Here is a 16,756-nt window from a genome sequence, read left to right as displayed (position 1 = left end):
CTATTTTTTTTTTTTTTTTTGTAAAGGAACTACAAATGACAAACTTGCCTGGTTGGAATGGCTAAGGATTTTGCTGAGACAAACTTACACAGTTAATGTTTTCTAAAATTCTCTTTGGCTCTTCTGAATGGATACTCATCCCGGAGAAAATGAGATTTATAGTAACAGAGCGGAAAGCAGAGGGGTCTGTTTTGTGTGCTGCGTGGGTAGAACATACACATTTGCCAGAGCTGCACAGAAATAAAGAACCATGGCAGAAGAATCTGTTTGTGAATAATATTGCTGCTGTGAAACCCTGACATGAGTGTCTAGGGGAGAGCTGGCAATAGGAGTTAGAGGGGCGTCACCCCAACCCCTTCTTGGGAAGCTGGAGAAGGACATTCCTCACGAAGAAGTGGCCATCACTGCTCACCCAGCTCTGCCCTGTCTGAGAGAGGCATTTCATGCAAACACAGTGTTAGGAGTCTCTTCCTGGCTTTGGAAGGAGCAGTTAGTCAAATTAAAGTTCTGCTGCTGTATAGCGAGGGCAAGGAGCAGCTCCAGGAGCTCCTTCCAGTCTCCCAGTGTAACTCCATTGTGGATAGCCATCGTGTCATTAGGCAGTTAATTAAAATGACATTTTGCATTGTGTGTTGGCAGTCCTCTGTTCCAGGAGCTGTAGGCTTAAGTGATAATATATTCATAAGGGTCAGATCTGTGTTACAGACATTTGCAAATCTTGGAGGGCTGCTAGGAAGTCTGATCCCTGCACGGCTGTTCTGGCAGAGATATATTAATCCAGGTGGTTAATCATGTTACACCAGTACAGGAAAAAAAAAAAAGGCTAACCTCACCCCTTGTGTAGAGCCACTTAAAGTTTTCCTTTCAGAAGGCTCATGGGCAAAACAGAAACTCAAGTCCCAGTCAAGCAAAATAGGTTTTAGAAGAGGGAGAGCAAAGGATTTGGTGAGAAGTGGTTTTAAAGAAAAGATTCTGAGGAATGAGGCAGTGGTTAGACAAAATACTTGGCATGAGCAGATGAAGAAGGTGGGTAAAAGGTGGAATAAAATGCTGTGCAGAGTATCAGGACAGGAAGTAGAATAAGGAATGGATAAAAGGAAGAGATTGGCAATGCTTGGGTCAAATCACAGGACAACTTTAAACTACGAAACGGAAATTAGAAATAAAGAAGGGACTCAAAAAGTTGAGTTGGCCTGACCAAATGGAAGGGCCAAAATGATCTTTTGGTATTGGAACAGAATCCCTGGAGGCAGGCAGGATTACAGGAGCCCCTGTGGGATACAGCTGCTGCCTGGGCTCAGAGCAGTCCTAGCAGTGTGGATGCTGCTATGAAAGGGATCTTGCTCACAGCTTATTTCACAACAGGCAGCCTGACAGGTTGCCCATACACTTGGTATCTTTTAGATTGCTCAGAAATAAAATTTCAACTCAGTATTTGCTTTGTGCAGCCATTTCAGTATAAAAATTACTGTATTTCTGGTGTTCTTAAACATTTATATGATTTGTTTTCTTTACCTAAAGGGCTTTTAAGTGTCTCTAATTTTAAGATTTTTTAAGTTTAATTTTAACCTTGATTAATGGTATTTAAGAAGTTCCATTACAAGACTTTCCTGTCAGGGAAGTTAAAGCTTGGAAGGTTTCCCTGCCAGTTGGCATTCTGCATGGAAAACAGAGCAGGGACAAGCGGGAAATCCTTACCTAAATTTATCATTTTTTGTTGTTGTGAGGCAACATGATGCATCACTAATGTACACACAAAACAAATCTTGAGATAATGGGTCTTCTGTTTGGGATAAATTTTATTATTATATTCATGTGTGATTTGTATGTCTCTTACATACAGCTATTTCTCTTCTTTCTTGCACAAGCAAGGCACTAAGAGAAGCAACTATTACTGTCTTTACTTTTTTACCTATAATGTCTGATTACTGACCAGTAAGGTCTGGAGGGCCCAGATTTTCCCTTGATAGCCCTCTGTGGTGCCCGTCTTGCTATGACTTTTCTATCATCATATCATGCAGAGACAATTCAGTTTCAAGAAGAAAGAACCAAAGCAAATTGATAATGAGTGAAATATTATTTCTGGAGTTAGTGTGAACACATTACATTTAAAGAACCAGCAAATCCCTCAAATCTTTAGAGAAAGAAGCTTTAAAGATTTGAAAAGCTGTATTAGTAAAAGATTTCTGTTTGCTTTATTTCTTCCCCAAACTAGAAATGTGCTCTTGTAAACCCTTTAGGTGTTGCTGAACCAAAATCTTTTTGGGGTACTTTATATAGAGAGCTTTGTATTCCTCTCCAAGGGTGTGCATGTTTGTATGGGGGGGGGGTTGGGGTGTGTGCATGTGTGTGTTGAGGGAGGGAGAAAGGAAGATCAGGGACTTTTGGGAGCAGGGCATAAATCTAAGGTTTCCAGTGGCCGCTTGTGGAACGTCATGTCAGAATAAGCTGCAGTCTAGCAGCTCAGGATGAAGTTTTGCTGGTTTTTCTGCTTTGACTTTTAATGCAGCATTTGCTGGTTGAGAGCATTCGAGAAGATAAAACTAAAAGCACTAAAACTAATTCTCTGAAACAATGAGGATTTTGTTTTTCTCTAACTATACTGCTATGAGCAAGACCTTTTTGACCTGTTTGCTACTAAGAATTCTGAGGTTGAAAGTTCAGTTTCTCATAATGAATTTATGAAATAGTGCATTTTATTACTTTTTTCCCCTTCCTTTCGATTTTATTTTGTAGGATTAGTTTCAATATACTATTTTTTGCTTTTCTAGGTGCCACTGCAGAGGAAATAAACCAACACTGGGAATGGCTGGAACAAAACTTGCTCCATACTTTGTCTGTGTTTGACAATAAAGAAGATATTGTTAGTTTTGTCAAAGGGAAAGTGAAGGTAAGGAAACTGTCTCACTTTCACCCTCCCCTGCCTGATTACATGTGATTTATTAGAAGAATGTCATGAAGTTGTTGTCATTCATCCTTGGTTTTGACCATCTAAACATTACTGTTTTTCTATGTGGCTCTTGCACCTGATGTGGCCAGCACATGAAGCTGCTGGCTCACCACAGGGTTGGAGAAGTGAGCATCCTTTTGGAAAGTTAAAGAATTTTAAAAGTAAAGGAATTTTGTGACTATAAATCAGATTAAAAATAACAATGGCATGGGGGGAGTAACTTAGAAAGCCTGGTGTCCTGAGCTCTGCTTTTAATGAAATAGATCCTCTAAGAGGAGCTTGGTGATGGCTGGTGGGGGTGTGAGTTCCCTAGTGGCTGCTGTACCTCAGGTCGTGCTACAAGCTTTTCTTTGGTAAGAGTTTTAGTGGGATGCTCTTCTCCCCACAGCCTCTTTTCCAGTTTGGAAATTTTGTGGGAACATAATGCTTTTGGTGAATTCCAGCCTTGCTGCTGTGAGCTTTGTGGGCTCTTAATCTGGGGAAAAAGAGGACAAAAACAAAACTCCACTGTACAAATCCTAGTTTTTATCCTGCTTTCTTTAAAAAAAGGCATTTTGTTTTAAGTACACTGAAATACCAAATACAGTTAATGTCTATTGATAACACAGTGACAGCCTGTTACGTAGCACAACACATACTTAAAATTCTTCAGGTTTCATTAGTTAATGTTAAGTCCAGGTTTTGGACCCTTGCACCTGCTGTAGACTTTTGGCATATTAGGACTGCTTGGTAATTGCAAATTATACCGGGTGCTGTAACATAAGGATTATTTGTCTGCATGGTGCAATGCATACTTAACTCCTTTGTTGTAATACCACTGTTAAAAATCTGAAATCTTAATTATATTTATGTAGATGTTCTTGAAACCATGTTTGTAATGGTTCCAAGCATGTCTCAAGTTACTGACACATCTGACTGCATTGCTTCTTCATAGGTAAATAGTACTGGTCAGTATACACAACTTTTACTCTACTTCTGCTCTGTATATACAAAATAAGAGCAATCATAAGCCATAGTGAAAGTGTAGAGATATGGTTCTGGCAGACTCATTGAAAAAACTAAATGTAAAGAAAAGAAGGGAGCTTTGGGAGCTTTCAAAATGTATGAGAGATGCAAGCACCAGAGAAATTTCCACATTCGTGAAAATTGCAAATTGACTGTAATTTCTTTGTAAGAAAGGGTTGCATTATTAAAATTTGAATGGGTAGCTTGTAGCAACTTGCCTGAGTGTGAGTGCCATAGCTTTATCCTGACATATGGTCTTGTTCCTGACTCAGGCACTGATTGCAGAGGAAACGAGCAGCAAGCTCGCTGAGCAGGAGGAAGACCCCGAGAAGTTCCGAGAAGCCCTGGTGAAATTTGAATCCAGATTTAATTTTCCTGAAGCAGAGAAGTTGATCACCTATTATTCCTGTTGCTGTTGGAAAGGAAAAGTTCCTCGGCAAGGCTGGCTTTATTTGAGCATCAATCATCTCTGTTTTTATTCCTTCTTCCTGGGCAAAGAATGTAAGTGTAAATGTGTAAGAAATCTTATGCTGGGGAGAGATATAAATATAAGTACAGTTAAAAGCAAGAATAGCCAGGATTGTTATAAAAAGCCTAGTTCACCTCTGAAGTTTAGTTTCTGAGTTTTTAGTTGTTCAGGTGAAAAATTGTTTAATTTAGTTTTCACTTCAGCCTTTGTATTTTAATATGAATCCAGTAATAAAAATGACACTGCAAGAGCACACAGACATAGATGTTATCTGGTTTTTCTTTTTGGCGTAGTGAAGCAACCTTAAGATGTAGCAGACCTTCTACAAGTTCTAAAATAGAGACTTTTAGTGCTGAAAATGGTGAATAAGGATGGGTCCCTCCCACAGGCAGGGAAGCAGAGTCACCACATTGCTGTGGGGTGGTAGGGGAAGGGCTGGTGGGGCCAGGGATGCCTGAGTCAAGCTGCTTGCCTGAAGATAGAACAGGAAGCATAAAAGGAATGTGCCCTGGAGAACCAGGTGAAAATTCAGAGCTTTTAAGGAAAAACAACAGCGATCTAGGGATTTGTTTGTGTTTCTGAATAGTGCAGTAAGGTCAGAAGAAGTTTGTCCTAGGGCTTGTTAGACTTTCAGATGGTTCAGCAAGTTCTAAGGATTTGGTTGTGGTGTTCCTCTGCAGAGAAAGAATTGTGTGAATGAAAAGCCTGTTGGAATAGATACTAGAAGGTAAAAATGAAAGTAACAGACATAAAATGGTAAAAATGAATGTAGCCATTTAAACTATAGCATTTCTCTATTTAGTAAAATTGTGCATAAACCTCTAGCCTTTTAAGGCCTGTTTATCCTGCTGAAACTTAAACGAGGTTAGCAATAGAAACCTATACTGCTGTAAATATAGCAATATTTGTCAGTTACAACAATTAGGAAAACTTTGCTATATTCCGTCTGGATTTAATATTTAGGTATAGCTGTAGGTTTAAAAATGAAGTGCATCTTAAGAAACATAGTAGCTTGTAATTTCTAAGACTGAAAACATACAAAGACATGCTTAGAGCTGGAGGTCCTTTCTTCCCTTATATTATTTCACCCCAATTATTTTGTCATATCAGCAAAAGGTGGAAGAGTTATATTTGAAATGCAGGTAAGTTTGTTTTTCACCATAAAAACAAAACTTGAGTTTTGCTGGGAAGAGTAGAATGGAATTTCTTGGTACATATCAGATATGTGAGCTCTTGTTTAATCTCCTTGTCTTCTGGTTAGTATTAAATAATATCCTTTGTCAATCATTTCTTATTATTATCATTGCAGGTTTTCTCTCATTAAATCTGAGATAGCCAATCTGTCAAAGCACACAAAGCAAAAATGATACTTATTAATGACAGATAACAGAGGAAGGAGGAGGGAGAGAGAAAAACCCTTTATATTGTTCCAAAAATTCTGTTTATGCAATATCACAGATTGTTAAATGATAATGGAAGTACAATATCATGCTGTATTGTTTAAGAAGAGATTTCTTCTCATATATTTAATAATATTTATTTATGAAAATCAAAAAAAAGCCCCAACAAACAATTACATGTTTGCAACTTTTTATTTTGATCATGGAAAATACACTGTTCATTCACCAATGTAGTCAGTTGCATTGCCTGTGTATTCCCATACATTTGCATAGAAATGTGAGAAAACCCCCTGAAATTTCTTTTGGTTAAACAAACTTCCCTAGCTCAGTGGGACGCAACATATATGCTGAAATTATTCCCACTTCCTTGATTGTGATGAAGCAGATTGCTTCTGTTTCTAGGGTAGTGTTTTATCATGTTTGTGAAATATTTGTGTTACAGGGAGTAATCCAGATTTAATATCGTTCTGGTTGTTACTATTTGAGAAGCCAATGCTGATTACATGCAGAACAAGTGATTCATTGCCTTTGTTTTTTTCAGGTAGCAATCACAAATTAAATCTGGTTAAATCTGGTCTTGAAAATATTGCTAAGGAATCACATTTATTGTATTCTTCAATACTGCACAGAGAAAATCCCAATATATGAGTTGCAATAAAATTAGTTCTCAATTGTGTTTTACCTCTATAAAAATCCCCCCAAACTGTAGAATGAAATCTCTTGATAGGCAAAGTGTTAAGTCTTCTGCTTCTGGTAAGTCTTTTCCCTTTTTCTTGTTTCATTTTGTGTTGAAGTGACCTGGAATGCAATATTAGAACCTGTTTTCAACCTCTCATAAAATTAATTTACAGCTTATGTGAATATAAACTCCATGGAAAATTTTTTACAGGACAAGTCCCGTTTTAACTAAGCCTCAAAGTATTTGTAGGATTTCAGAGGCTTACATCATCAGATAGCTTGAAACAGCGTGCCAAGGTTTCTGCACAATTTTTAATTAAATTTGTGTTTTTCTTAAACTTTGAAGACTTTGTACCTTTTATCAGTGGCTTGGGTCCCGTACAGGCTGTGGTGCTTTTCCTATCACCAGCACTGTAGAGCCTGTGTGTCTCTGACCTGCCTGAACAGCAGTGCTGTTGCTATGACATTATTTAATCTTTCTTCCCTTGGCTGGGCTGGTACAGATGATTTTATGACCATTTGCAACAGTCTGTGCATGTTGATGCAGCTGTGCTTTATTTAAGTAAGAAAAAATGTAATCTGCAAATAATCTTGACAGCTGTGGTTCATGTAGTACAGAAAACTTGCTGAGGGTAGCTCCTTAGGTAATTAATGATCATGGATAAGTGTCGTATATATATGACAATGTTTGTTATTACTGCCTTTTTATTGCTTTATTGGCATCAGGAGACCAGCTAGGGATGTTAGGGGGTGTAGTCTTGATGTTATTGGCACAGAGAAGTCTGGGAAGCTTCCAACAGTTGTTAAGAAGAAATTGAATTTATTTTAAAGTCCTTTCCAGCCTTTCTTTCCCAGAGATTTGTGTGAGAGGCAAGTAACATCCTGCAGTAGTTATCTAAAGTAAGCTGATTCTGTTTGCCACTTATATAATTCAACAGCTTTAAGTATAGAGAACAGTGTCCTACACTTCTTGTTCTCTACAAACAAGTCTGACTATAGTTAATGTTTAGGGCAAGATGTGCCTGTGCATCTTTCCAGTAGAAAGTAACCAAAACGGGAAGATTCCAATGCCTAGGCAGCTTTTTTAATGTCCTATTATAGTAGTAAATACACTTTATAGCAGGCTGCATGTGCAAAAGCTTCCTTTTGGATGGGAGTTAGCTTTATTTTAAAAGCTAAAATAACTGTTCATGTAACTGGTTTTCCACCTGCCTACAGTTTTGTTTCTAGGAGATTACAAAACCTTTCCCTCTTACCTTTGTATTCTGGAGATGAACTGTTTCTTCTGGTAGTAAGGAAGCAGGCTGCAGAAATGACTTGTAAAGGAGTTAGGAGCACAGCATATGGCAGGTGTTCTGCAAAGGCACCACTCTGCAGTCTAGCGTTTCTTGTGAAGATAGTTAAAATTGTAAGGGAGAGATTCTGAAAAAGACATATCTTTTGGAGTGGGTGAGATTGAATGCAGAGTCATAACAGATATTTCAGAATGTGCTTGGTCTTGCTTATAAAAATGTATCTCTCTCCTCTTTGGTTTGCATTTCATTCTGAATTTGATTGTTTCCCAAATCTGAAAAATGTAAGCAGAATTTCCCACCCACTTTTGCTCTTCTCTTGGATTGCAGTGAAACTTATCATTCCTTGGGTTGAGGTCCAGAAACTGGAAAGAACCTCCAATGTCTTCATGACTGACACAGTTCGTGTCACTACAGCAAATAAAGAGCGTGACTTCTCCACGTTCCTCAATATTGCTGAGGCTTTCAGAATCATGGAGCAGCTGGCAGATGTGACACTCCGAAGGCTACTGGATGATGAAATCTTTGAACTGGATCCAGGCCTGCAGGATCCTACTCAGATTACCAAAAGGTAAAAAGCTGAACTGTTGTTATGAGCAGAGGTTTGATAGTGGGCTTCATGGTTTGGTGTGTTAGCTGGGTAAGATTTCAAACCTTTGTTTGATTTGGTGCCAGAGAGACTTCATAATGTATTATGGTGTATCCAAAAGGTGCATTTTAACTTGTATGCAAGATACATTTTTCAACTTTATATTCTTCCCATAAACAAAACAAAGTTTCAAAAGTACTGTTCGCCATAGAAGGGAAGATTGCAGCAAGGGATATTTTCCATCTTCTGAAGAGCAGTATTATTTTCCTTATAATTTTGGTAATGTGTAGGTTTTCCTAGTGCCTTCAGTTCTCTAGAAATTTGATCATATCTGAAACATGGAATTCCCACTAGTGTGATTGCCACAGCCAACTTATCAAGCAGTTACAGGACTTAAAAAATACTCAGTTGTGATATGGCTATTTTCAGCTCTACCCCTTGCTTCCCTGAAATGCATCTCTGCATTCCTCTCCCACTACAGAAATGCATTTGGCTCTCGGGGAAAGATTGATGGCTATTTCTCTGCTGGTAGCACAACACACAACTGTGTTTTATTTGCTGCTGTGAGAAAGGGGGAGGGAAGCTGTCCTCAGGAATTTTAGGTGGGCTGGATGGAATAGCCCAAACTGGAATTTGCCGGGGGCATCAAGGTTAAGGTACTGATTTAAAATACTTCTTTTCTGAATGGGATGTGAGTGGAGTGGTTATCTCCTCTTGAATCATGCCCTTTCTTGCTCTTCCTTCCTCTCCCTCTGCCAGGGATACAAAGGGAATCGCCCAGGTGTTGCTTCCTGACTAAAACATAAGGAATGCATGGTATCATTTCCCAGAAAAGAGAGACCAGTAGCCATTTTATTGTTTCTGAGGGACATTTTTACAGTGGTGGTGGGCATACATCTCAGCTAAACACTTTTGCAAAGTTTCATAATAGAGTTCAAAACAATAAAATGGACTTCCTCTGCAATTTCATATGTACACACAGTAAGGAAAATCACTGACACCAGGATTTCATCCATGACGTTATCAAAGAATTCTCTTGAGGTAACACAGTGGTGAGCAACCATAAAAATCTTTGCAGGCTTTTTTTTAATAGCCAGGGTTCCTTGGAATGCAAGAGCTACCATTGTTTTTACACTATATGTGTAACTGGTTGTTTTTAACATTGTAGGCTTTTGGCTCAAGAGATGTGGGGATATGTACTTTAGCTAATGTAGAATATGGCTGTGACAGGTTGTATCTCAGCCCCTTTCCATGCTTTACCATTTCACCCTCCTCCTGCATTTGGGCTGAAAAGTTAGTTGCAAAAAAAGAAATCCAGAGGAGATGTCAAAAAAAACCTGGGGGGAGATATTTCTCAGCATCTACCGATTTTTGTCATTGTCACTTCCCAAAATAGTCTTTGAATCAGGGGTACTAACTGAATGTAAAGAAAGTAAAATTACAGTTGTAAAGAGAAATTGTATAAGCTTAGTAATATGCTATAATAAGGGGCTCGCAGGGAATCAACTTGTCAGTGCCTTGTGGCATTTTTGAAAAGTAGTATGTCTATTAACAGTCAAGCAAGAGAAACGTTCCCACACATTTATTCGAACAGGTTTTCTCTCTCCTTCCCTCCAACTAAAGAAGGAAAAAAACCCTTAAAGCTACAGAGGAGAAGGAATGACAAAAATATATTTACTGGAGATTTCCTCATTAAGATGTTCTCTAACCTGTGCTGTGACTTGGGATGGCAGAAATGAAAACGTGGAAGATGCCAAAATCCCATTTCCTCTGCATGAATTAGGTAGTGGTTGGATAAGTTGCTGTTTCTGGTGTCCTTTGTCCCACTTCAGCAACCACTTTGAAGTAAGGTGATTAAGCAAGACTGTAGTTTGAATAGTGGAAAAACTGGTTTTTAGTGTTAACATGTTTTGGGGAGGATGTTGTAGTTTTTTTGGTGTATGAAGCTTTTGTTACTGCTTTTTTTCTTGAGGCCATTGTAGTACTATAAGAACAATTACTTTCCTCTCAACACGTTCTCTCTAATAATTGTCATTGTTAATTCTTGTATATGATTTGGAAGCAAATAATAATCTGTGAAAATGAAAGCAGACACACACATCATTGGAACTATTCCAGCTCTGACAAGTTAATGAAGTTTCTGCAGATGGCTTTTGTTTGCAAGGCTTTCTTTTGTGAGAGGCTTGTTTCAATATCTTTACTTTTTTTAAATTACATTTTCAGTGCTATCATGATCTGTATATTCAGCATTCTGAAAACCATAAACCTTTGCCATTCCTGAGGCTCTTGGGGTCATCTTGCTGAGCAGTGGAGGGATGGGACTCAGAGAGTCTGTGGGATTAGGCCCAGAGCCTGTGACACAAATTATGTCATGGCCAGAGTCAAAAAAAGTCAGTATGCAATTTTTTGTGCTGTTTAATAAAATGATAGGGCACAGAACAATGGATTACAAAGGGATTAATGGCAATTGAGATAATTGCCATAAAAAGCAAAGTAAAGCTGAGGTGTTTGGTACCTACAAATACCATTTCTTGCAGACATATGTATGTGCCATACAATTTTACTGGAATATATATGGTAACTACTTTTTATTTTTTAAAAAGAAGGCTGCAACAGTCTCTGGTATAGGTTTCTCGTACTTCTAATTTCCATCTCTTACGGGATGCAAAAATCCCCATTGCATTTCTCAAATGTAGTGAGAAATCCTCCAGAGCAGAACCCACAATTTAAAAGCTTTAGTGCTGCTGTCAGTAAGGTTTCAAAAGTGTCATGTTTTCCCAGGCTCTAACCACATCAGTTTCTTTTCTTCGTGTTTAACTGTGAATTACCAGTGAGAATGACTTTGCTTCATGTTAAGGCAAAGAAGGTTGCTAACACTGATCTAAGCTTAATGGAAACTGTTTGAAGTATCCTGAGTCATAAATGTCACTTCAATCTGAATTTATTCCTTCAGAGAGGGAATCTGAGAATGCTTTAAACCTTGAGCAACAAGGAGAATGTGGCTAGAAAGAACCTCCTTTTATTGCATTTCTGTGGCAAAAGGTAGGGTTTGGGTTATCTCTGTGTGATTGCCTAATGTGTTTTTAAGGATTTGCAGTAATGGGCATATCAGGATCTATACCAGTACTTCACTGTTCTGTCATTTAGAAGTCTGAGGTCTAACTTGAATCTTTTGCAGTTTTTGAGTCTGTCACTTCTTGTTCTCCCCAGTACTGTTGAAGAGATCGGATGTGCTTTCTTTCTTTAGAGCAATCATTTGTGTATTTGGAGGTTGATGTGCGTGTTCTTTCTCTTTTTTTTTTAGGCTGCACTCCCAGGTTTTCTTATCAGTGCCGATTTTAGCCATTCTGGTCGCTCTTCTCTGGACATTCGTCACTGATGCCATGTGGGGGCAGGCATATGGTGGTGGGATATAGGATTGCCTCAGAAACATTGCCAGTGCTGACCAGGGCAGGAGCAGTGGGACTGTCTCTGCTGCAGTTCTGGGACTGCCACGCTGCATCTTGGTGGCCATGCACTTCTGCAGCCCAGCACAGTGTTCCTCTTCCTCTTGTGAGCACATGGCCGTTGGTTCTTGTTCAGCTTTTGCTCCTGTGTAACCCCAAGGGATGGCTCCTGGTGGAGTTCATCTCCATGCTGCATTTGTGAAGCTTATGATGTACAGCTGAAAATATTTGTAATGCTTTTTTCCCCACAACATCCCTTAAATTTATGAATATAAATCTGAACCTGATCCTGTTCTTACATTCATTAGCCTCTACCAGCCTTGCATCAAGTGCAAGCTTACTAACAAGCTCTTGATCCATCACACAGAGTGCTGATGAAGACATTGAACAGAAGCTAATCTAGGACAGACTCCCAAGGAGGTCCTCTTGATACAACCTTCCAATTTACAAGGAAGCCCTGAAAGGCTGTGTTCTGAGGTACTCTTTTTCAACTGGCTTGGTACAACAGTTTGTCACTTCTAGTTTTATTAGTTCCATGAGAGGATATATCAAGATTTCATAAATTTTGGCTAAAACGTTCATTGCAACTCCTTCATCTACAAGTCTAGTGTTCTGCTGTGTAAGGGAATGATGTTCAGTTTACATGTGTCCTGACAAGTCCATGTTGGCTCTTCTCAGATAACATCTCCTGGCTTGCTTATAAGAAGCCTTTCTTCCCACACGAATTTATCAGTTCTTCCAATAAACACGACATATATTGTTGAATGTGTTATTTCTAAAGTGTCTGACTTTCTGGAGTCTGAATAACAAGAAGAATCTAGTAATTGGTCTCTTAAAGCAGGAGGTCAACAAGTTTGTTTAGATTTTAGATAGGCAACAAGTGACTCAGCAGAGCTAAAATCTTGCCAAGTTGGCTTCTGCTGGATTTAAAGCGCGGAAAAACATTTGACAGTGAGGACAGCATTTAAAGTCTCCTGATGCTTTTAGGCATTTTGTTAGTCTTGCGTGTGTTATTTCCTTTCATTTAAAACTCTTGGAAGGTAATGTCAGGGTCATGCACAAGGACTTATTGCAGTTCAGGCTTGCCGTTCACTTTGAAGTGCTGGAGTTGGAGGCAGTCCATGATCCCATAACATGCAAGTTGGGAGCTGCACTCAGAAGGAATTGCTGAGTTTTTTGAAAAGTAGGGAACAAGGCAGTTGCATTTTCTCACCTTTTATTCTTCTGATGCTTGTGTAAATACTCAAACCCCATTATTTTTACATAATGATAGCTTTCCTTTATTTAGTTAACTACCACTCATATGCTGCATTTGCTTAGAAACCAAACTGACATGGAAATTGTTAAGCGAGAGTAAAAATTTTCAAACAGGTAGGGGTGCAGCTAAAAAGGTTGCATTTCTGTTTGGCATTGGAGGTATTGTGAAAGTCTAAATGGAAGCTGTGGGACTTGGTGACGTGGGCCATCTTTGTTGTATTATATTTAAACAATTGCCTGTCTCATTTTAGGAGCTAAATTTGTCTGTTGGTTTTTTAGAGTTGCAGGGTTGGGGTTTTTTTTAACCAACTCTAATTTTGCTTGGCTGTGTTTATGAAGGGAAGCCTTTAAGCCCTAGAATTTGCTTGCTTAACAGGAAATATGTGTTCAATTTTGGAATAAAACCGTCTTGTTTGAGCTCACAGTGGTAGGTGCTGACAGCATCTCATCCCTCTGCTACCACTTTTCATTCTGGGATCCCTCCTCCAAGCAGGCTGGCCCATTTCAGCACTTGTTTCTGGGGCAGCCCTGGCTGTGGTGTGTTCTCTGTGGTGTCCCTGTGTGAGCCTGTGTGTGAGTCATGGGGGGACAGGCACTTCCAGGGATGTTGGGGTTGGCAGCCTTCCACAGGTACAGGGTGAGTGGGGGTGGATACAGTGCTGGTGAGTTTACTTAGTTTCAGGATGTCATTTTTCTTCGGCTTAAAATCCTGTGGCTTGTTGTCACATGGAGCCCACAGCCCCAAGAAAGGCAGCAAAACCCTGAAAACTCAGAAGCTTCAGATTTTGGAGCATAGGAAACAGTCAACTCTTAAATACCAGACAATGTGTGCCTCAATAGAGGTCCCACTCTTCTGTATAAAGCCTCTTTTCACATAAAGGTCGAGAAATCTTCACAACCAAGTAGATGCAAGGAAGCTCATACCTTTCAGCACAATAGCAGGGGAGCACAGCTCTACCAGACCTGACTGCAGAGGCTATCAGCAGCATTCATCTGTGCTGTGCAGAAATGGAAAATATTTTAGTGGTGAGTTAACTAGGAGGCATATCCTGATCCAGCTTCGTCACAATAGTAGATCGCTGCAGGCACTTATCAGAGTTGCTCTCGCTGTGGAATTTTAGTTCAGGAGCAACCTTTTTGTCTTTCTTCACAAAGAGGGTTTCTCTTTGTTCTCTGTGAAAAAACAGGAGACTATTTGTCTGCTTTCTTTGGATAATATTATTAAGGAAGATAATGCTTGAGAAGGAAACAGAAGCTGAACACTGGTTGAGCGCATTCTGTCTTTTCTGTTGCTTGCAGATGCAGATCCTCCCTTCTCAGGTCTCAGTTAGTTCTGGATAGTCTTTCTCCTTGTTTCACATGGCTATGTCTTTTACTATGGATTAAGCTAAACTAAAAAAAAAACCCAAACCCAAACAAACAATTGATTTACTTACTGACGCAGTGGCTTCATTTGTCTCAACTTATATTTTAACAGCAGGGCTGGGGTAGAGGGAAGGTGTCTGCAGAAGAGGAGGGTGAAGGAAGGAGTGGAGAGGGGATTTACTGCACCAAGGTACCACTCCCTGTTATGCTTCAGCCCACGCTTTAAATTCTTTCAATGGCACAAAATCAAGCTTTTTTTTTTTTCTTTTTTTTTCCCTAACGTGAATCATGCTAGGAAAAATTTACTTGTAGTAAAGAAAATTATAGAATTTAAGCCCTAATGTTTCTGGAGCTGCTGTTGGTGAGCTAATAGCCATGTCCTGTTTATAATGTAATTGCATAGTTCTTTAAATTACTGCAGGCTTCTTCATTAAGAAAGGAGAAGAAAAATAAGTCCCCAACGCCAAGTCCATATAACCATGTACTCAGTAATGAAAGTTTCATTTATTTAAACTTTTCTCTCCACATAAATGTGGATGGGTGGCTGGAAGGAGGCCAAGTTCAAACTGAATGTGGCTGGTGCTGTTATTCCCAACTGAGTCTGTAAGTGACCTGAAACTGTTTTGCATTTTGAAACTGTTCTGAGGGCTCTCTGAGGCTGATACCTCTGCAAGTCAAGGATTCCATCATGTAAATGTCACCATCATTAACACTTCTATTATTGAGCACTTTGGAAGCACTCATTGAGCAAATACCTTACTTTTGGGTGCAGGTGCAAGTCCCTGGGGTGATGTTGGTAATGCTACTGTGAAGGGAAACAAGGAACATCTAGCTAATCTCCCTTGCTCAATATATGTTCATTAGATGAAAGATTTAGTTATCTCCTGGGCACTGAAATTTGTAACTCTTTGAGTCTGTAAAGTCATACAGCAGCCATAGAAAATGCATGGTTAAATAATAATTAAAAAAAAAAAACCAAACCACTGAAACAGCTGATTAAAATTAGTGTCCTTTCCATTTCTAGTTACTGTACTAGTTGCTTTTGACCTTATTGTTAAACAAGCAGTTATTGATAATGTTTTTCTTTTAATGTATTTCAAAGTTGCTTGTTTCATGCTCTCTTCACATAGGCACTGGAGATTGCTGTGCACGGTGTTTTTATTCTGTATTCCTTGCTCTTGGTGAGGTCAACACGAAAAGTGAACCTCACACTGTATGTCCTGGCTTTCGGGATCTTGTGATTCTTTCTTTCTGCTTTTTCTTAAGGGATCTTGAAGCCAGAGCACAGAATGAATTCTTTCGGGCCTTCTTCAGATTGCCCAGGAAGGAGAAGCTGCACGAAGTTGTGGACTGTTCTCTCTGGACACCGTTTAGTCGCTGTCACACAGCGGGGAGGATGTATACTTCAGACAGTTATATCTGTTTTGCCAGCAAAGAAAATGGCTGCTGCACTGTTATCATCCCACTTAGAGAGGTAGAGTTGTTTGTTTGTTTCATTTTGGGTCCTTATCTGCCTTTTTCTGCCCTAACCCTCTGCTGCCACTTGACTTATCTGCAAAGCATCGTTTGATGAAAAAGAGTAGGATGCTTGTGTGTATCCTGCCTTCACGATTGTTGTACAGCTTGTTCTGGGACTCACTAGGGCCTGAGCTCCTGAAAATATGGGTGATTTAACACTATCCTCAAAGTGAAGTATGGACAGGTAATGCAGCAGGACAAAACACTGCAAAAACAGAGTCTACTTGGCCCAGGACTTGGACAGGGCTCCCCTCCCAGCTCCACAAACACGTACATTCAGCTTGATGTTGATGGAGACCAGCTCGGACCCATTCCAGCGATGCAAAAGCATTGTTGCCTGGGATCAATACAAGTGTCGAAGTCCTCCCTCCATAGACAACCTCTAACAAACCTGAGGATACTGTGTGAAGCTGTGGGGCAGAGAGAAAGATGGGATTTTATGGATGCAGTGATGAGCTGACAAATTTCCATGAAATCAAGAGACAAATTTAAATGGAGGGAGAGCACAAGGGAAGGTGGTGGGAGTAGAACAGGAGAAGGAAGCTGTCAGGCTAACACCTGTGAATACAAGGCTGTTATGATCTCTTAATTAAAGCTTTCCTTTCATCCTTGGCTAATAATAGAGTAACATCCAAATCATATCCTAACTGTAGCAATTTACCTTCCACTGTTGCAGAAACAGAAAGCAATATGAGAACAGTGTTGCATCCTTAATCAAAATTAACAAAACAACTGCTTTTGCCCATCTTCAAAGGTGGGAAAGTAAATTTCCTCCTCCACCCTCAGA

At 39.5% G+C, this 16,756-nt stretch overlaps 1 protein-coding gene across 4 annotated transcripts in view; it reads left to right on the top strand.

The window, feature by feature from the left end:
• Window positions 1–16,756, top strand: part of TBC1D8 (TBC1 domain family member 8) — a 48,538-nt gene that overhangs the window by 15,123 nt on the left and 16,659 nt on the right. For 3 of the 4 annotated variants that reach the window (XM_039548740.1, XM_039548754.1, XM_019282852.3), the window contains exons 3-6: window positions 2,772–2,890; window positions 4,228–4,456; window positions 8,125–8,365; window positions 15,718–15,925. In XM_039548740.1, coding sequence (XP_039404674.1) covers window positions 2,772–2,890; window positions 4,228–4,456; window positions 8,125–8,365; window positions 15,718–15,925 — 797 coding nt within the window. Of the gene's footprint in view, window positions 1–2,771; window positions 2,891–4,227; window positions 4,457–6,474; window positions 6,578–8,124; window positions 8,366–15,717; window positions 15,926–16,756 lie in introns of those variants that run through there. The other variant, XM_039548762.1, reaches the window with a different exon arrangement.

The sequence above is a fragment of the Corvus cornix genome, chromosome 1 (assembly GCF_000738735.6).
Source record: "Corvus cornix cornix isolate S_Up_H32 chromosome 1, ASM73873v5, whole genome shotgun sequence".
NCBI classification, from domain to species: Eukaryota; Metazoa; Chordata; class Aves; order Passeriformes; family Corvidae; genus Corvus; species Corvus cornix.
Note: the sequence above shows the minus strand (reverse complement) of the source record. Positions and strands in the feature narration are given on the sequence as shown.